The sequence below is a fragment of the Anopheles ziemanni genome, chromosome 2, assembly GCF_943734765.1.
Source record: "Anopheles ziemanni chromosome 2, idAnoZiCoDA_A2_x.2, whole genome shotgun sequence".
NCBI classification, from domain to species: Eukaryota; Metazoa; Arthropoda; class Insecta; order Diptera; family Culicidae; genus Anopheles; species Anopheles ziemanni.
In genome coordinates this window covers 85,584,183-85,605,196 of record NC_080705.1, presented here as the reverse complement: position 1 = coordinate 85,605,196, position 21,014 = coordinate 85,584,183, and the positions used below count along the sequence as shown (strand labels likewise).

Genomic DNA, 21,014 nt, shown 5'->3' with positions numbered 1-21,014 from the left:
GCTAGAACTGATTATCTAGTACTATCATATTTGACTGATATAAACTCAATTAATGAATATGTGCAATCTATGATCTTCTGTTTCCCCTTTGCAACAAACGCTATGGATTTTGCTTTGACACACATTAACCGAAAAAAATCTCTGCTAAAACTCTGTTAAAACTACGTATATGTGGTGTTTTTTTGTGTTTTCTTTACATCCGGTAAATTTATTTGCTGCGAAAGTAAAGTCAAACGGATTAAATAATTGAAGTAAGAAAAAACTACTATTTACGAATTCTCGTTTGAAGACGAGGATCGGGAGATCTCCTAATGGGAAAGTTTAGAAAAACAAGTACCTGCTTCTTGAAAGACCGATCTACTCCACCCGTTGATTTTGCTTGGTATCGTGCATACCAATGTGTAAACGAGCTTTTTTTTTCCCCTCATCATGAGATTTCGCCCTACATTCCTGTTTGTTTCCTTGATGCTACGTTACTTTCCACGTTACTCCACATCGAGGCACCTGGCTTAAGCAGGTATCGGTACAGAATGGAATTATGAGACAACTACGCTGTGGTGGAGCTGGTGGCAGCCGTCACGTCCATTAAGATCGTCCCTACCTCGGCAATGGATCCTCCGATGGCCTCTCCAACGGCAGTGTCGCCGCCGCTCTCGTCGTTCTTATCGATCAGATGCTCGCGGAAGTGTTTGATCTTCTGCACGAAAAACGATTCCAGGCTTTCCGCGCACCGGAAGAACGGTGATTCTTTTGGATTGTAATACCGGCAGTTGTCGAATATTTTCGTCATGTCACCGATGAACTCTGACAGCGTCTGATAGGCTTTACTGTCGACCTTGCCTTCGATTTTTTGTAGGTCTGCAAAGAAGGGAGGCAAACAAAAAAGTAAAATCACCGTCAATGAAGTCATTGCAGTCACTAAATACTTACCCATCGGTTCCTTGATTACGCGATAGTAATCGGGTGCTTCGTTTGGATCGACCGGTTCCATAAATGGCCAGGCACTTTTATGTTGCTATAACGAGATATAGAAAGAGATAAAAAACAAACGTTTCTTCAAGTATTATCAAGAACTGTTGATATGTACAGATTGCGTGGTGAATCGTTGCAGTAGATTATTATTATGTTAAAATTATTTCTCATGTTTGAGTGCCAACATTCTGAGACAGCACTGAAAAGGTTAGATCGTAAAGTATTGGGTAAAATAATCTGCATTTATAAAATCCAAACAAACCAGCTGGCCTATCTTATAACTCACTAATTAAGTTTAGGCCTATCGGAATTAATCGTTTAGCACCGAGGTTTAACGAGGTAGGTAATTCTTTTTCGAAACCCCCTGTACACTGATCTTTCCGACAAATTTACCCGACCGATTAAAATCCTTTAAACTTGCACCGGCGCGAAATAAAATTATGGTGGATTGTTTAGTTTGATATCGTCGCGTTTAGTAAAACCTGTTTTTTTTTATACTCAGCAGAATAACCATTCAGTTCTTTCTAGTTTATTTGAATATTGTGAAGCAAAGATGAGAATCAATTTGTTCAAATTGACTGCACAAATTCGTTACGCAAAAACGAAAACCCACAAATGACTACCCACCTGAATTTGTTTGATAAGTTTCTTTAGATTGTCAAACTCCTTGAGACTCAGCGCCTTCATGTTGGCAAAGTTGATCGCATTATTCTTGTGGCAATTCGGGCATATGTACTCGTCGATATTATTCGCCTCACATTGCAATATTCCAACGCACCGTCCGTGGAACCAGTCCTGGCACTTATCACAGCAAATGTAGAATCTTTAAGAAAGACAATAAGAATGCAAAGATGGTGATCAAGAAAATGGTTCCCCCACCTGCATTAGCCACAACGAATACTTACTGAGATTCGTCGTAAGGCTGACGGCAGAGGCAGTACAGCTCCTGCGTGTCCCGGGCGTGCTTACACTCGCCGCAAATGTACTCGGTGATCTTCTTCGACTCCGCTTCACTGATGCCAACGCAGTCTCCATGGAACCAATTGTTGCACAGATCACAACCAACGTAGAACCTAAGGTTAGGAGAAAAGACAAACGATTGTGGTTATGTGTGTGTGTGAATGTTACCTCCTTTTCCCCCTTGTTGATGTGAATGCAAAATCTTACTTAGAATCATCATATGGCGTCTGGCAGATGCAATGCGTCTGGGCCTTGCTATTCTTCTTTGCACCCCGGCGGGTTTGATTTGATCCTCCTCCTCCGCCACGTGCCCCCGAGGAACGATTGCCACCTGCCTTTGATGCGCCACCACTGCTGCCGGGACTGGCATTCTTTTGACCCCCGCGTTTGGAACCAGCCGTAGCAGAGGCATGCGTACCAGTTACAATTGTTCTGTAAGCAATCGATAGAGTAGTGTTAGTCGCAAGTCGCAGCTAGCAAGTCAAAGTTCTAGCTCGAAGCTTTTTTAGCGCTTAGAAACCTACTTTCGTCTTGTGGTTGTCGTCGCGGTCGATGTTGAGGAACTCTTATCCGTCGCTTGCTTTGAGCTAGGGCCGCCGGGCGGCGCCAGCATATCGTCGTAGCCATCGAGATGGGCATCGTCGGCGGCTGCAGCATGTTGCGGTTGTCGACGGCTAGTCGTAGAATGTGCTGCTGCAGTACTGGACGATACCTGATGGCTCGGTTGATGATGCTCTTCCTGTTGCTGCTGGTTTTGGGCCAAGGTTGAAGGGGAGAAGGATGATGATTTCGTACCAGCCGGTGTCACCGATCCCGCAACACCCGTCGATGCTGACGCCGCCCGAGCCACAACTGTGCAAGACGCGGACGACTGCGCCTCGACGGAGAGTTCCTGCTGTATCTGAACCTGCAAATCCTTTTCGAGATGAGATCGTTTCTTGAGCATGTCTTTCTTTAACTGTTCCTTGTGACGATTCAATTGTGCCTAGCGCAAAAGAACAATCACACAGAGAGAGAGATAAGGGTTTCGGTCGCAATTACAAATTGTGTTGCTGTGCTCTTCTTGCGGTGTTCGCGAAAAAAAAGCTAAACTAATAATATAGTAATAATAATTAAAATAATGAGTGATTACAATATAACGGTGCGATGATGGGCGAAAGCTCTAAAAAATAAGAAATTAACAATAATGAAACGAAAGAACAGGATAGTTTCAGCATCGTAACCCACACTATATAGGCCGACGACTGTTGCACCAGAGAGTATGTGCATAAAAGCCCGAAAATTAAATTAAGGAAAAGTAGGGAAGTAAGTCAACAGACAGATAAAACCAGGGATTATTCAGAAATTGAAATGGAGGATACCAAGTTGAATGAAGTGCTAGAGAAATCATTTGGATGAGGGCGAAGACCGGGCAGGATCGATTGAAACGACATACCTGCAGTTTGCTCTGTCGTGGGGGCTGTTGTTGTTGCTGCTGTTGGCCACTCAAGCCACTCGAAGATACCGGAGTCGTCGTTGTTTTGCGTTTCTCACTACTTCTGTTCCGTCCAGTCGTTAGAATAGCTGGTGCCGAAGGAGATTTTTCTTCAGATGAAAGTACCACACCACCAGGGGACAGTTTAAGCGGCGTGCCGGCTGGTGAACCGGCCAGACCTTGACCGGAAATGGTACGCCTCTTGTACGGGGTGGTCGTCGTGATGCTGGGAGAGCTTTGCGCTTCACTGTTCGAATGTTTTCTCTCACGGCTGACGCGTGGGGAACCGCCGGAACCACCAGGAGACGACAGACCCGCCACCGTTCCTCCTGCACCCGCTGCCGGTTTCGAGGCTCGCGCTCGTTTCGGGGTATCCATTTGCCATTCATCGTCATCGTCATCGGCACGTGTTGTTGTGCGCTTCCGCACCCGACTGCCGTGACTGTGCGATTCGCTGCGATTGCCAGTCATGTTGCTGTAGTTGTGTTGCAATGCGATCGTCCGATCCGGTCGATCCTCCGTCTTCATCTGTTTCTCCTGGTAGCGCTGCAGGTTGAGCAGTTTTTCCTCGATCTCTGGATTCAGGTGCTCCTGCTTTAGTGCATTCTTGATGGCTACAACCGAATTAGAAACACGTTACGATATGGACCAATACGGAAAATATATAAAATACCGGACTAATAAAAATGACAACTCACTCTGTTGGATATAGTCGGGTGTGACGACGAAGGAATCTTTTCCATCGTTTGCTTCACCCTCATCACCGCCTTCACCGGATCCTTCTTTCGTCCCACTCGTACCATCATTTGGTGGTATTTCGCTCGGTGTTTCCGTTTCCGTTGACAACGCGTTGGTGATTGGCATTTGTGATAGCTTTTGTTGCTGCTTACTTAGATTATTGCTCACCTTCTGGATGAGCTCCTTTTTCACGAGAGGATTAATTGGCGATGATGCACTGTTCGCACCGTTGATGATAATGTTCGACAGGATGCGTGGCTTGCCGTCATCGACGATCATGCCGCCTGTGTTGGTACCGGGAATCGTGTTGATGATGTTGCTGGGAGCAGCGGCCGTTATGATGGTATTGCCACCATCCTCCGACAGACCGGTTTCAGCGCCCATTGCAATCGCCTCGGAGCTTTCCTGCTGTATTGTTGATCGTAGAGGAACCACGGGAACAAATAGAAATATTCGACCACGAGTGTGCAATTACGACGACACACAACACACACGGGGTAGCAGAGCATGGATGAAAGGTAAAAATGTACAGCATTAATAAAGGACGTTGTAAAAAATATAAATGAACCCGTGTCACGCCTAAAGATCGCAAACCATCTCATTACAAACATCTCTCGACGGCGACGTTACAATGCTGATTGCTCTGAGTTTTTTTTTTCGATATCAAACAGGGATTTTCTTTCCAGTTTTTGGTTGTTTTTTACACGTAATCCACCGATCTCCGACCAGATAAAAGTTACAGTAAGTAAGTAAATACAATAAGAGGAGAAAGTCGGATCCGACCTCGCACCTGTTCACACAGTAGGCCACCATCATATTCCTCCTTCCCATCAGGCGCCAGAAAGTAGCACAATATGTTTCAAGACACCGTGAGAGAAAGAGATGACGGAAGCCAGAAAAGCGCATACTTTGTGGAAAGTGGAAAACAGCTTAAATACAGAAAGGTAGCCACAGCTTTGCCAATAGGATAGTAGTCTTTGCTTATATCAATCGTGATTTTACGTATTGAAAACCTTACCCTACTTCTGCCAAAAGAATGAGCTTGTTGTTTTCCTTCTTGTTTCTATTTGCTTATGCTCTGTTTCCTATCTTTAATGGAATGTTTTGTTTTTTTTTTATATATTTTCTACCGATTCCTCCACATTCTGGAATTTCCAAACGTGGAATAGAAGTAGGGTGCGAAAATTACAACAAAAGGTGTGCCACACTAGCTTAACATATTGTAAAATTAAAATTAATGTGCATCCAGAAAAAATATATAACAGATACATTGAAAAGGAACTAAATAGGAGAGGGTAGAGGTGACCAATTAAACAATAATTCCCTGTAGTACAATCTCGTTTAATTTTCCTTACTTTCTTCGTTTAAAAAAAAAACAGCACGCCCTAGCATAAATGAGCAATCGCGTAAGCAAAGCACAAACACTGATCTAATTGAAGGGCCTCGACATAATTTAATCTTTGACATCATTCGATGCTCCTATAAAATGCACAAATTTTGAATCATTAACGGTACTGGATCTACTTTCCTAGCGGACAAGCGTAGCGCAATTACGCTTTCCAATTCTGCTTTGTCTTTGTACGAATTTGACCCTACCACAAAAGAAAAACACCCCATAAAGATTTCGGGGGCTACCTACTGCAACGGCTGGTCGGTCAGAGATCGATGACGTGACGTGTGTGTACTTGAGCGCGGAAGCTTTTCTTTATTTCCATTGATTGTGTTCCTCAGCCAAAGTGTGGTAACATCAGTTTTTTTTTCATTCAGATTCACGAATTGTCTGAGAACTGGAAATGTTTTGCGATCAAAAGGCGAACACGGGAATACGCGGCGCACAAGGGTGGTTGGTGGTGGTAGTGGTGGTGGTGGTAGAGGTGAAAGAGACTAATAGTTATTGTATGCATTTGGGCCAACGTTTTCCTTTTAGACACAATAGAGCAGTGTAAATTAAAGAAAAAAAATCATTGTAAACAAAAATTAAAGCAAAAAAATGAATATGCATGAAAAAACAAAAAAAAATTAAAAATGATTTGCAAACAAAAGAAACACAACAATGTATGCATATTGAAGACAGTGAGTTAAAATAAATTTAAAACCAATGTTAAAACGTACCAAAAAGCTAACAAAACATTATTCACTGCCATTGCAGTCCAGAAAGATTGCCTGAAAACAGTTCCTTGAACTGGTTTCATTCTGGTTTGACTTAGCTTAAAAAAAACTTCGTAATATAAGTAAAGAAAACTATTAAGCTCTTAGGCAATTTGGGAGGCAAAAGAAACGACCAACTTAGTAAAATTAACACATAATGAGCGAAAAATAACGAATCTTCCTGAAGATATTCTAAGCCCCCCACAAGGCTGAGATGTGAACCCTGCCAGCCAACCGTTAGGTTATTTTTTAGCGGTTTCTGCACTTAAATATACCGCCATACTGATTGTGGGGTTCAATAGTGAAACACTTTTACTATCACTAATGCACTCAATCTGGAGTGGGTTTAAACTAGGAAACGTTACTACTAATAGCTTTTAGGAAATATACATGTATAAATAATGTGATGAAATTCTAGTCCCTTTTTGGAACATATTATAAGTTAAACTCGATTCCGTCCTCTGTACCCTTAAATTGGTCAGTTTGCTTTGCTATGTGCTACTGCCCATCATTAAGAAATAGGTTTAAAAAAAAAACAGCATGTATCCTTTCTACAAAGCAGCATGTGGCTTCCTTTCTTTCCGTTTCGCTCTTCGGTTTTCCTCCGTTGTACGGTTGTGATGGTCGGCGCTCGTGAACCGGTGGTGTCGTGTGCGGCGTGTGATGGTAGATTGAGAATTAATGAGAACAGAAAGGAACTTTCTACCAGAATCTACAATCGGTTAGGAACAAAGCTTAACGAAAGGATGGTGAAAGGATAAATGATCGCAATCGGCAGAGTTTTACGCGTAAAACTAGATAAAGAGATTGACAATACACACACACACCGGAGTAAGTTTTTGTAAGATTCATTGTTACTGTTAATCTTGCTTATTTGTATTTTTATTAAATTGTGTATCGTTTAGAAGTTTCATTCTTTGTTGATTCTTGGTTGTATTCTTCTAAATTCTTCATTAGTTTGTTGTTTTTGTTTCTGTATCTTATCGTTCGCTTATCCTACATATCCACGAACCTACTATTGGGTATAGTGTTGTTTTCTAGTCACTAATTTTTACATCGTAAATAAAAAATAGGCATAATTTTTTTTTTATGACGGACCTTTCTTATTTTCTTGTCGTTGATAGTGGGGTTCGGAACTGCACGTGTTTGAATGAGTAACTTTGTAGACAAAGTAGTTTTGTTACTAAAAAGCATAGTATTGTATTTTTGTCTGCCTTCTAAACGGAGCCGTGCGAAACTTCCCAACAACCAGTCAGTTGTGATAAACGTATTGTAGACGGAGTAATCGTTTGGATCCCTCTCTGATTCCACTTCCAGACCAAAAATGCAATCAAATGAAATTGCATAATTTTATGCTGATCCTCCTTACATGTTACTATCAACATTTTAATTTATTCTCGAGAGATACTACTTTTGATACAGTCAAAAGGCTAAAAATGATGATATCCAAATTGGTAGCTGCTAGTGGACATCGAACAACAATACGGTCAATCTGCTATCCTTGACATGAACTTTTTTAAGTTTCACGGTGCAGGCCATATTGTAGATGATACTATGGAATACATTAGGTGAGACAGCAAAATTGCATATGGATGCAAAACATAAGGACACATTATTGAAAAAGGAGCCGAATGATCGGTTAACATAACATTCTAATTGTCATTGTAACGATCGATTTCAATACCTGGTCAAATTAAGCTTGTTCAATGATAATTAATTGCCTGTTGGAAAAAATGATTTTAGAATGGAATGGATTGACAACCCAAAACTACACTTTGGCCATTCTGAAATTTTCTATTGTTCAGCATTCGATTTTAGAATGCCATGAAAAAAACACATATATCTATATATATTAAGCCCTAGCTGATAGAGGGCATTATCGCTTTGGTTCTTGTGTTGAGGATCACAGGGAACGCATCCAGGGAAAACGAATCGGAATGGTGCGAAACATCGATTGTTGCCAACAATGCTTTAAAAATGTAATACATAACACTAAAGAATGTGCCGGCAAGATAAATACTGTAAGGAACATATTAACTTTATATCATATTGTTCCACATAAAACAAAGTTGTTTTCTTTTTGTCTTTGAGCTTCCATGAGTTGAAATGCTATATTTCTTAGGATCTCATTTCCGGCTGTTAGCTGATTCAGTTGAAATTATCATGAGCCAATTCATTTGTTCGTACAGCTGTACCACATCGGATTCATGGGATCCTCCATGTGTCATTATATTCAATCTTTGCTCTCTAATGCCCGCGGTTCAAGTAAAAAAGTGTGTTATTGTAATGACATCGTCCTTATCTTGTAGTAACATAAGTCGAGACTCCATTGTAGGTCTTAGATCACTATTGGTGTATGCTTGAATTTAGAATTATATAAACTGCACATGTCATGTGTGTGACGTTTCTTCGTTTCCGTTATCTGCTGCTGCACACAAAAAGGAAACACTAGTGGCTAGTGCAAATTTGTTTTTGTTGGGAAGGCTATCTCAGAACTTCTCCTCAATGCCCCAACATTTTGTTATGTTCAAAATAATATAATATAGATTGTAGTTTTTTTATTGCGATTGATGGTTACGTGATCAATGGTATATTAAAATTAATGGCGAATCTTGCCTGATACGTTATTATATGTACATTATTAGTCCTGACCTTTCGTCTAACTGCAAATAGTCGTAGATTAACAATTGTAGCATTCATAGAGTTCGTCAATATTAATATTAAAACCCAGCAATGGGCAAACTCAGCGAGAAAAAAAATCTAACTATTTTGTCATGTATAGTATTATTGCCTTCACAATAAACCAGACTGCGGAGAGCAGAAATCCACACCCGCACTGTTAATGCAGCACTTTTTTGATGGTCAAACTTATCGTAAACAAATAATATCTTGCCGAACATTTAACATTGAACTTAAATTCGAAGTACAGGGGGGGTTACACATACGCGTTAAAAAATTAATCTACTTTTAAATACTTAATTTCAGGCAGACCGTATTGGCAAGCGTCCAGAATGTTTTCCTAGCAGCCACATTTTCTGTTGTTGTCTCTACATCTTCCGTACATACTATTTGAACCCCGTGGGATACACAGAGACACTTTTAGTCAACAGACAAAATAAATATTGCTTAAGTTTTGTTGAGCTTAAATGTTATTAAAAAAAAAAGAAAAACATCTTTCAGTCGACAGTATACGATGTCGATGGAAGAAGGTATTTGTCGTGTCTCATTTGGATGTCCTCAAACTTATTATACTGTGTTGTTAGTGCCGGAGAACATGCAGCGCATCATGTGACCGGACAAACGAGGGTGGCAAGGTTGGCAGGCAGGGGATTTAACACGCCAAGGTACTTAAGGTAAGGAATTTGCCAGAGCAAACAGGAATTCATTCTTGTGACGTGCAACATCTCGCTTGAAGGCGAGATTTGTAGACATATATGTAGCTCCTGCACCTGCCTTGTTGGGGGGTGTCATAGGACAGCGATGCTTCTATTGATGATGATCGTAAACAAGTAAGGAGTGTTTTGCAATCTCCCATCCTCCACTCATCGCACTACACGCTCCAAAGCGTGTTTTTGTGTTTGTTAAATGTAACGCATCAGGGTACGATACGGTAGTAGACAGGGAGCATCTAGTTTGGGGATGATTTGGTTGTTGGGGGAGGGGTGGGATAATGTAGGGAAGATGTAAAGCGAGTTTTTAAGGAAGCCTAGAAACGACTTACTTGATGGTGGATCTGTATTGGTGTTGCTGCTGCTCCGGGTTCATGTTTGATTTGAACCGGAGCGAGGGGGGGAGGTTGACCGCCAACGGAGGCGGCGGCTGCGACAGCGCCGCCCATCTGATTCTGAGCCGGTTGAATGGCGAGGTAGATCTTTGTCGGTCCAACCACACACTGCCGGCCGTTCGATTCTTGCGCTGGAAAGAAAACACGAGTAAAAGAAAAAAGGGATCATTAGTTTTTTTCCGGCCCGCAGTCACCTCTGGGTAGGATTTGTGTACTCACCTCGCAACAACTGCTGCTTAACCTGCTGCTGGACTAGTGCCGACTGCGCCGGAGTGAAGTCACTACCTGTCAAACCGTGCAGTACGATGCGAGGCCCTTGGCCGTGTTCCTGCTGGACTTGAGCCGTAACGCACTTAATCACCGTACCGGGCGGTTGGTCTTTGAGCAATGTTTGCTCCACTGAGGTACTTATTTGGTTCTGTTGCTGTTGTTGCTGCATCACAACATTGTTCGCGTCGGCCGTCGTTTGAAGAACCTGCTGCACCGCAACGCCTCCAGATTGTAAGATTTGCTGTTGCTGTATCAATTGCTGTTGTTGAAGCTGCTGCTGCTGCTGTTGTTGTAGCTGGAGCTGTTGTTGCTGCTGCTGTTGCTGTTGCTGAAGCTGTTGCTGCTGCTGCTGTTGAGCCTGTGCCTGCGGGTCTGCCAAGTTAGCTACAGGAATGATCTGCGCAGTGCCATTCGGTTGCGTTTTGATGTGGGCCACAACCTGTGCCTGGTTGTTGCTGATCGGCCGCAGCAACACCTGTTGACCGTTCACGGTGGCCAGCTGCAGCTTCCCGCTGGACAGTTGCTGTGCCAGACTCTGCGCCTGGCTGATTGCCGCCGATTGTTGCTGCTGCTGTTGCTGCTGTGGTGACGTGACGACGGTCTGCATCGTTGTTTGTGGTTGCTGTTGGAGCTGAATTTGTATTTGATGCGACTGTTGTTGCTGCTGCTGCTGCTGATGAGTCGCCGTTGCAACCGTTGGCTGGGCTGTGGTAACAATTTGCTGAACCTTTTGTATCTGTGGCATGGTAGTCGTCGTCGTCAGCTGTCCGCCGGAGGCCATCGATACTACAGTGGCTGGCTGGGATTGAATTTGCAGCGGAGTATTGCTGACAAGCTTCTGGCCGCTGTTTAGGATGATGCGCTGGCCACCGATCATGATCTGCTGGCCGGGAGTGGCCACGATCTGTTGAACCATCTTCTGGCCGGCTTGGTTGATGATGATTTGCTGTGGAGAACCAGCGACGCCCGTCACTCCGCTCGCATTGTGGATTAGAATTTGCTTGGTCGGCTGGCCGGGAGTCGTGGCTAGCAGTACCTTCTGTGTTTGCAGCGATGACTGGCCCGTCGAGCCGGCAGTAGTTGCTGCCACCGCAGCCGCCGTCGGTTCCACAATCACCTTCTGACCCGCCGGCAGCGTACCTTGAAGCAGCTGCTGGAGGTTCGACTGCGTGACGACCTTCTGCACGGGCGTAGTGGTGGTCAACAGCTGACCGCTGCTCGTAATAACCTTCTGTACGGTGCCCTGGTTGTTGATGATGATTTTTCCTGCCGTCGAGGTAACGATCTGCTGAACCGACGACTGGCCTCCAACTTGGGCAGGGCTGCTGCTGGCCGTCTGTACCTGAATAAGAAGAGAAATATCACATACCAGTTAGTAAACAGTGCATCCTATTGAACGGAATTATTCAATTACCTTATTCAAGATTTGTCGCTGTACCACATTCTTGGTTTGAGGTGTACTTGCAGCAGATGGCGAGCCTAGCACATTACGTACAGTGACCCCTTTGTTCAGTATATGTGGTTGTGTCGGTGTGGCTGGACTGGCCGGGGCTCCACTGCTGGTTACTGTTGCACTTGCGGTTGAAGAGTTTGCTGTTCCTTGCTGTTGCGTCGATCCAACTTTTACAATTTTTTGCCCAACTCTAGTGATGAGTTGTTTGGGAGCTGCAAGACGAATAAAATATAAATATATTAGCTTTTAAGCATGAATTATCCCTTTTTCATTTGTTCTCAAGGCGACACCGGGAAGTCTAGACAGTAGACAGTGAGCGAGATCGACCATGTTTTATCTAGTTTGATTATTGGTATATTTCGATATTGCATTGCTATTGTCGGTCTGATCTTCTCGCTGGGTTCGAATCCCAACCGAGACCGGACTCTTCCCTGTACGAAAGGACTGACTTTCCACGTACGCAAACGGAATAAGTGTAATAAGCCACTATAATGGGGCATGACCGAAGACGGCCGTTACGCCAACTAAGAAGATACTCTATCAAAACTGAACTTTAATAAAAGTATTAAAACAGTAGTTTCGCAAATAAAATTATTAGGCCATGTAGATCAATTAACACATCCCTTATAAGATATGTAAAGCTTTTATGAAAAACAATATGAAGAATAGTATTTAGTGAAACAAGTCTTAGAATTGTTAGAAAAAATGAGGATGAATATAGAAAACTCCTGATTGCAATCATATGACAATGCTGCACGCATGTCTAAATAATTACAACCTCTTACTACTGTGGGTTTTGGTATAGAGCTATTTAGGAGGACACCAATTATCTCACCGCTAAGCAACCGAAATAGAGGCTATTCACAAAGTACAATTCAACAACAGCTCCGAAGAGTTTAGATTTTATAACAAAAAAAAAATTAAAAAACAATCAAACCACCTCAACACACGAAATACTTACAGTTTGGATTGCTGCTGAGCACGTGCAACTTGCCGTCTGGAGTCTGGATAAGCTGCTGACCTGGATTGAGACCACGCACGCTCACCTTACCGTCCGGGCCGCGAATTATTTGAACCTTTTGTGGCTCCGGTTTCGATGTGGTCGGATGATTCTGTTGCTGCTGTTGGGGCGATTGTCGGCCTTGCGCCGAAGACGCAAGAATACTCTGCTGGATAATTTTCGTCGTACCATCGGGATTTTTCACCAGTATCTTTCGATGAACAATACCGCTTCCTTTGGGTGCGTCTATCGCGTATAAAAAACACATGAAAATATAATCTATAAAACAAAAACATCCAGCTACGCGCCTTAGCAACCTACCTTGCTTAACCTCGACTGCTCTATTTTGATTGCGTGCTGCCCGCTGTAGCCGAAGCTGTTGTTCCATCTTTTCGTTAATCTCCTCCCGGGACGCCTTGACCCCCCCACTGCCTGACGCGGCCGATTTGACTGCCGATCCTCCCGAGCCTGCCATCGATGCGGTCGAGGAAGAGTCACTGTTCAGCCGGTTGTTGCCACTCGAGGGCAGCTTTCCGGTGCTGTTGCGCGTCACCGGTGTAGCCGAAGCGGCCGCCATCCTTTCCTGCCGCTCGCCGTACAGTTTGATTTCCCACAGTTCCAGCTGGTCCTCCTCGACCCATTCCTCCGTCACCTGGGGTTCGGTGTGCTGCGGTGACTCGGCACGCTTCCGTTTACGCAATCCTGATCGGATGGACTGAACCTCTGCTGCGAGAAGTAGAAACAAGTTTTTTTTTTTTATTAGCTCTACTTCAATCAACGAACTGAAACCGGTGTTAAAGGCGATAAATAGACCACATATCCCCGCTTACCTCGAACCGTTTTTGGTAGCTCCAGTGGAATGAGTACCTTCCTTCTCAGGTACGCCAACCGTTCGTTGAACATTCCCACGTGCCGGTGGCGTAGCAACTCGAGTGATTTTATCTCCGACTCGGTCGTCACTTGAATCTTCCCGTCCGGCGTTGCAGGCTTCATCGCCATATCGTCCCAGCGCAGGCAGGTCCATAAAATGCGCAGCTGCATTCCAACCGCTGCCAGCGAGGTAAGATTGACGCTACGATACAGCCAGCACGTTTTGAAGAGCGGTCTCGAGCACGGGTACGGCCACACGGATGTATTCGTTTTGGCCAGATGATGAAAACCAGCGACTTGCAGCCGCCCGCCGTGCTTCGCCAGCTTGAACAGCTCGCCTTTCGGCAGCACCATGATCGACGATACCCCTGGTTTTTTCGTACGGAAGTAGTTGACGACCGGGTAGCGCGGCTTTCCGTTACCAAGCACCGGTATCTTGCCTTCCGGTTTGCTTTTCCCGTCCGCGGAAGTTACGGTACCGGCGACTGTGCCGCCGTTGGCATTCAATCCAGGGAGAGATTTCTTAAGGTAAACCTTACCCTTCGTGCTGCTCACGGTGTACACCCGGACACTTCCATCGGGTGCTTGTTCCTTCTCGTCCTGATCTTCTTTCTTAACGTTCCTCGCAAGTAGCCCGAATCGACGGTTTGGTGCACGAACCGTCGTCACCATCGGTTTGGCAAACTCTTCCTCTTTCGGTACCACGACATCCATCGGCATCGGTACACCACCGGAAGCTTGATCTTCGGTTGCCGTCTTGTTTGTTCGAGAACGGCCACGGAAACGCGTAACACGCCCTTCACCTTCGCCGCCACCCTCCGACACGATAGAGTTGGAGTTGGAATTTTCGTTCATCGGCATGGAGGATGAGCTGTCCTCCACCTTCGGTGCATCCACCATCGTCGTCGTGGTGACATCCATCATTGCGTTATCTGTGTCGCCGCTGCTACAGACGACTTCTTCTTTTACTACTTCGCTGAAATTGAGCGGATCTAGAGCCTTCTCTCCTCCAGTCTGCTCCTCCTCCGCCGTAATTTCCTGCTTCGGCTCAACTTTCACTGCCAACATGGCCATCATCTGCTCGTCAAAGTCCACCATCGTGCGCTTTGATCGCTCGAGGTCATCGTTAAGCGATTTGAACAGACTGACGGAAAAGTTCGACAACAAATTCTCGAAACTTTCTTTCTTCACCTCCATTAGTTTCTGCTCCAGAATTGACTTCGCAGAAGGAGCACCGGTGCCAGCAGTACCTGAAGCGGAAGTGGCAGCACTAGCCCCAGCTGCCGACGACTGCTGCGAGTTGTGTTGAATTTCCATCACTTGCATTTGCTTGAGAATATCGAACAGCTTGGCGCGAACCACTTGTTTCTGTCGGCAAAGCGGTGAGAAACAGGACGCACCACTCGAGGTGCAGCATTCAATGGAGTAGCAGGTGGTTTGTGTTGTCAGACGATTTAGCTTATTGTACCTAACCCGCAGCCGCTGTGCCTCGTTGACCAATGCGTGCAGCTTCTCCCGGTACTGCCGATTGCGGAGATGCTGCTGGTAGGCCGACAGGTGGGGTTTCGGGTTCGGTACGACAGCGCCACTGCCGTTGCCTGCCCGACTGTTCACGATTCGTAACAGCTGCTTTTCGATGCACTCGCTAGGCGAAAGGACGCGTACCGTAATGACAGTTGGCGCATCTTTCTGTATGATCGTTGCCGGGGGCTCGTCGGCACTTCCCGAAGCAATTTCATCCTGTCGCTCCTTGGCATGCTTGATGCGAAGTTCTTCCGCGTCTCGTAGGTTCATACGTCGCTGCAACAATCCGTCCAGTAAGGGACACTTCCGGCACACTTTCGGATAGAGTACCCTCCCCTGAGGTGTTGCTAAGGCCTGTGAAACATCGATTGGACCGACGAACTGCTGCGGGAAGGTGAAAGTTCGGATTGATTTCAACTTCGGCAGCAGCTTCTCGTTCAACGCGTCAATGTCTGTCAGATATTCCACCGGGTTAGCTTCGCTTCGGGTTTGGTCTTCCTTATCTTCCTCCAGCGGGTCGTTCTCCTCCCCCTGTTCATGTTGCGTGCTTCTGCTGCGAAGAAACGCTTCGTAAGTTCTCAAGTCAAGTTTCTGCACCTTTTGCTGACCCGTCTCCGTCAGCACTACCGGCAAAACCATCTGGGCAACGTCGTTCGTCATCCGCCCGGCAACGGTCTTCTTTCGCCGCCCGTTCCCCATCCACACCCAGTCCCATTGGCCGTGGATGCGATACTCTTCGCCCTTCTGCTTCCACACCTGGTGCTTCAAACCGAGCGAATACTTGACGAAATTCACCGCCGTCCGGTTGCGTTCCTCTTCGTCGTCCCGTTCGCGTTTCTCACGCTTTTCCAATTTTTTCTTCTCCTCCCGCTCGGCCGACGTGATGCGATACATCTTCGTGTGACCCAACTGCTCGTGCCAAACGCTTGCAAACACCACGCCCCGAAGGCACGCCTGAAAGATGCACATCGTGCGCACAAAGTCTTTCGGCTGCGTGCACGTACCGATTGCGTTAATCCACGTCTTTCGGACCCGATTCCAGTTGTGATGCATAAACGGGGTAGCTATCGATTGCTCCAGAGCGAGCAGCGTCTGCCGGATGGTGGTCACAATTTGCTGCTGGGTACCGAACAGGCCGCCGCCCAACCACTTGAACTCGGACGCTTGCGTTAACGAGAATTTGTGCGAAAGGTGTCGCTTCTTGTCGCGCTCCTCGTTGCGCTGCGGTTTGTTTAACGCAATTGGATGCACAGTGTACTGGTTGATATAGTTTTTGTAACCATTTTCCATACCCAGCTTGAAGTAGAGTGTTCCGTTGGACAGCTCCGACACTTTCTGTCTTGTCAAACGGTCGATTCCATCACCCGAAGAAGCTGCCCCTGGCGTACCACCATTATTCCCTCCATTTGTGCTGGAAGTATCGTCTTTTAAGCTTTTCTTTTTCAAATCATCCAAGTTGAACGTGCGCGGCATCAGGGATCCCGTTTTCGATCGAGTCACGTGTTTGCTGCCTCCACCTCCGTTCTGTTGCGAGGCATTTTGTTGATCTTCCTCCTCCTTCGTAGTTGTTGCATCCTTCGAACCATTTTCCCCATGTTCGCCACCATCACTGCTGCGACCATCATCCTGCATCCTTTCGTCTTCCTTATCTTGGCCTTGCTGTTCATCCGAGGATTCCTTCTGACCGAGCAACTTTTCGATTCGCTGATTGTCCACATCAAAATACGACTTCTTCACTCCTTTGTGCTGGTTTGTCAATGTTTCCGTCAGCGTCATCTGGCGCACGATTTCATCTCGCAGATTCTCGTTCAGCTGATGGTACAGTTCGTCTTCGTATTCGTCCGGATCCAGCTTTGTCAGCAACAGCTCGAACTGTTTAACCGTGCTGTAATACCACACCTGGGAAGCGTCCTCACTCTCCACAAACAAACGCCGGACGATGAACCAATACTTGCGTCCGTGACGGTCAAAGCCGAGCATTTCTTGTCGGCAGAGCATTCCCTGCTTCTCCTGGCTCGATATACAATCGATAACGCCGGAAACTTTATGCGCCTTGCAGAGATTACACTGCCAGTCCCCGTTCGGGATATTTTCCAACGGAGGTTCGACGCACTCCAAATGGAACACGGCGGGACAAGTTTCGCAGCAAAGCAAATCCCCCAACCGATGACACACCCGGCAGTGGTCGTCGTAATGTATCGGGCCCTCCTGTGTCATATCATCCCGAACCCCGCTCGTAATCAGGAATTGATCGGTCAGAAATTGCAGCACGGACAAACGTTCTTCGGCCGGAACGAAAGGATACTCGGTGGAGGCGAGGATCCGAAGCACGCTCTGATCCAGTGCCGGGTCGCTTTCGATGTAGCTTCGCAACACTTCCGGCCAAGTAATGGAATCAATTAGATAGAGTGCAATGTTAACACTATCTTTCTGATCAAGCGGACCGAAGTGCGTCTGCTGGGAGTCTTCTTCGCGTAGGATCGCTTTTAGCAGCGTGATGTGCAGCTCCGTCAAGAGGGCACTCTGTTCATCGCTCCAGATGGCGGCGCAAAAGTCTTCAAAACGAAACGGTGACAGCCGCACTAGATGCCGAAACCGTCGGATGATCTCGTAGATGGAAGCACACTTGAGTACAATTTCCGTAGGCACTAGCAGATCATCCGACGACTCGGGAAGCTCTAACTCCGGAACATCGCGATCCTGCAGCCAGATCGGATCTGGGCTCGGCTCCTTCAAGCAAAGTGTCCCGTTACCACCAACTCCACCGGGGCCAACGGCAAAGCTGTTCATAGAGAAGTCACTATCCGATTCATGACCCAGGCTTTCCTCGGACTCGCTGGCCGAGCGCATGGAGTCATCGTAAATATCGCTTTTGTCGCTGTCGTCTCCAAAATCAGAACCGTAGTGATATTCCGATTCGTGGTAGGAGTAAGCTGCAAGAAGCGAACAATAATTATGTGTTTAGCAGCTCCATAAAATTAAATTGTTGAAAGGTAACAAACAAGCGAAATGCTAGTTCCAATATTTGCCGAGTTTTTTTTATATTTAAAAGTACTAAGTTATTGAAGTAAATGTAAAACAAATTTTATACGGAACAATCCAAACCCCATTTTCTTCGGTAAACAAACTTTGAAAAATGTATACAAATACGTGCGATACAAAGGAGAAGTAACGAAAAAGGGAATTTCATCAAAAACAAGATGCCCCGCGCTTCCCCACACTGTCACCCTGCTGTTGCTCTTTCTCTGACCCTCCCCGGCTACCCTACCCTATGCATCTTGAGCTGTCAAAAAGGAGACAGTCCAAGTAGTGAATGAAAAATGGAGGGAAAACAATCGTACACACACAACGTACGCAAAGAGAGGCAGGAAGAAAGTGATGCAACGGATTACACAAAAACAACAGTAGTTCAATGAAATGCAGTGTTTACTTACCTTTTCGGCTGGTAGAATTATTATGCCCTCCACGGCCCCGGCCACTCGGACGACCACGGGTAGTCGATTTTCGGCCCCTTGTTCCCTTTGCAATCGTTTTTCGCCGGGAGGTGGAAGGACGGCTCTCCTCGCTTCCTTGCGGTGATGCGGCACGCGATTCTGACGGTGTGCTTCCACCTTCCTGCCCATCTTTGCATAAATATTTCGGTTTTTTCATCAAGTGATACTGAAATTTTTTCGGTCGCTCCATTGTGGCCGATTTCGGCGGCCGGCCTCGCCGTTTACCAACACAAGCCCCATTACTCTGTCTGGCGCTCATGTTGTGTATGTTTTTTGTCGTAAGTCCTTAAGTTTCGGCAGCACACTTTTTGCTGCTACGCTGGCTTATATTATTTATAAAATTACAAATATCCCAATTGCACACTGTCGACTACATGAGAGACGCTTTTTCGATCATTTCCTTTGCATTGTTCGAAGAGCGCACCGATAGCGTGCGACGGAAAATGTACGATTATTAGAATCAATATTTTGTTCCTATTGCCTCTTTCCACCAGCAAATCCTATGACCTACGGAAATGAAAACAAAAAGGGAATGATTACTAGGATGAAATAAAATACATAAGGCTTGGAGAAATCAGTTTGGCCAAATACATTTGGCCTAACTATAATACTATGATCGAGCCGCGTCGTTTTTTAATAGGTATGCAGGTTATGTTTCAATCAGCCATTCGATTTTAACATTACTTTTTACAACCACCATTTTTTCAGAAAGGACAGTTTACGCCAATGGAATGGATTCAATTTCCATGTTTTCAAACTAACTAGATCTTCCAACAAGCGCTTGGCGTCCACATCTTCCGCCATTCAGAGCTTCAATTACAATCATATGTCACGTCATAATTCCTTCTACACCAAGGATGCACCACACAATTGTTATGCTTTTCCTGGCGAGCTGAAGTTCTGAATGCAATTTCCAAAACATGGTGCATTAGACCACCACAGCTTACAAACTTCCCCTGACCGCTGGTCCAAGTCGATACAAGTGCAATGCGCTCTATTTCTCCTGGCCCAACACATTTTCTGCCACACGGGCATTGCCACAGCTAGCGAAAAAACGTACCCAGCCAGCTAGATTCCTGCGGCGGGCGACGATTTTCCCATCGCACTCGGATAATCTGTTGCCACCTTTGCCTAACTGAATTCACTATTCACTTTATTTTCACCCTGACACATGTCAAAATAGTGTTAATTTTCTTCCTTTTTCACAGGCTTTCGAAAGCGATTCGCTGCTGCTACTTTCCTAACTTTTCCATCCGACTTTACTCGCAGAAGACGCACTAACTTCTAGAAGAGCGCACTGACGCGACCGAATGTATGGAAAATTGCGATCATGTACATCGCTCATCATAGCTCGACGCTGATTGGTCGACACGTCGTCGCCATTTTGATGAGTATCAAGCGTACAAGCCATGAGCCCATTTTCCTACGTACATGCTGCTAGCACTATCTTAGATATTACAACTCGTTTCCAACAGCGAAAAACGTTGAATTTAACAATCCCAAAGATGCTCTTTGTGAAACAAACTACATTTTTCCACATTTTCACGAATTTTCACCATCTCTTAGCTCCGACCAATCAGAAGCCTGCTTCTATTGTCGAACTAGACTACATTAGCGACATCTGCAGGTAACGCGCAAACTAACTGCTTCGATATTGCTGCACCACGTAACGAACGAGATGGGTATATACTCTTTCACTCGCACGTATGCCCTTTGCAGCAACAGAATGAAAATGCATCGCATCTCGGTTCTTCCGTGGTTTGGCTTGCATTTGTTAGCCATACAATCTTCTATTTTAGCTGTTCATGTCTTACAAAAGCAGGCCATTCTCTGCCTTCTTGATAATTCTACAATGTTCACTCCCCAAAATGTTCGTGGCGCCTGTACGATAACTTTCTATGCACCAGTGATAGGAAATCTGCTAACACTCAACAGTTAACCAACACAGCTTATACATAAAGCTACATTATATTCGTTCATCGCACACATGCTACACTAAACCGTACACTGCCTAACCATTTGCAAAACATGTATCCACTTGAACTTGTTTACTAAAACTTTAAAGCACCATTTTCTTACCTGCCTCAAGTTACATTTCCTCGATCTGCTAGGTAAGCGTACTGGAATCTGCTTGGCAACCTCACAGAACCCTTGCTTTGCCGCACTTTGCTTCGTGACGTTTGTATGATAGCTTAAGTTTATACTGCTAGGTTCAGTATGCTCCAACCACTATCCACTTGTTTTCTTTTTGGTGTAAATTGATTTTTTTTTTCAAAATACATTAGTTTTACTTAAATATCAGCGAAAGTTGAGAGCATTATTAGAAA

At 45.3% G+C, this 21,014-nt stretch overlaps 1 protein-coding gene across 1 annotated transcript; it reads right to left on the bottom strand.

Annotated features, from left to right (window-relative positions):
- Window positions 1-257: 257 nt before the first annotated feature.
- On the bottom strand, window positions 258-19,994 carry LOC131281453 (nucleosome-remodeling factor subunit NURF301). The gene is made up of 16 exons (XM_058310784.1): window positions 19,748-19,994; window positions 18,628-19,194; window positions 13,630-18,126; window positions 13,121-13,525; window positions 12,761-13,045; window positions 11,761-12,011; window positions 10,296-11,688; window positions 10,014-10,207; window positions 4,105-4,552; window positions 3,368-4,020; window positions 2,457-2,917; window positions 2,140-2,364; window positions 1,878-2,045; window positions 1,600-1,795; window positions 931-1,015; window positions 258-858 (listed from the first exon to the last, which is right to left on the bottom strand). The coding sequence occupies exons 2-16, from the start codon at window positions 18,944-18,946 to the stop codon at window positions 548-550; spliced, it is 9,891 nt and encodes a 3,296-aa protein (XP_058166767.1). The 5' UTR covers window positions 18,947-19,194; window positions 19,748-19,994; the 3' UTR covers window positions 258-547.
- Window positions 19,995-21,014: the final 1,020 nt, after the last annotated feature.

Excerpts from the sequence above, each read along its gene's own strand:
- LOC131281453 (XM_058310784.1), bottom strand. The coding sequence starts at position 18,946 with ATGAGCGCCAGACAGAGTAATGGGGCTTGTGTTGGTAAACGGCGAGGC. Across the intron at positions 12,012-12,760 it reads GCTCAGCAGCAATCCAAACT|CTCCCAAACAACTCATCACT; the intron begins GTAAGTATTTCG and ends TTCGTCTTGCAG. Across the intron at positions 2,046-2,139 it reads ACGCCATATGATGATTCTAA|GTTCTACGTTGGTTGTGATC; the intron begins GTAAGATTTTGC and ends TCCTAACCTTAG.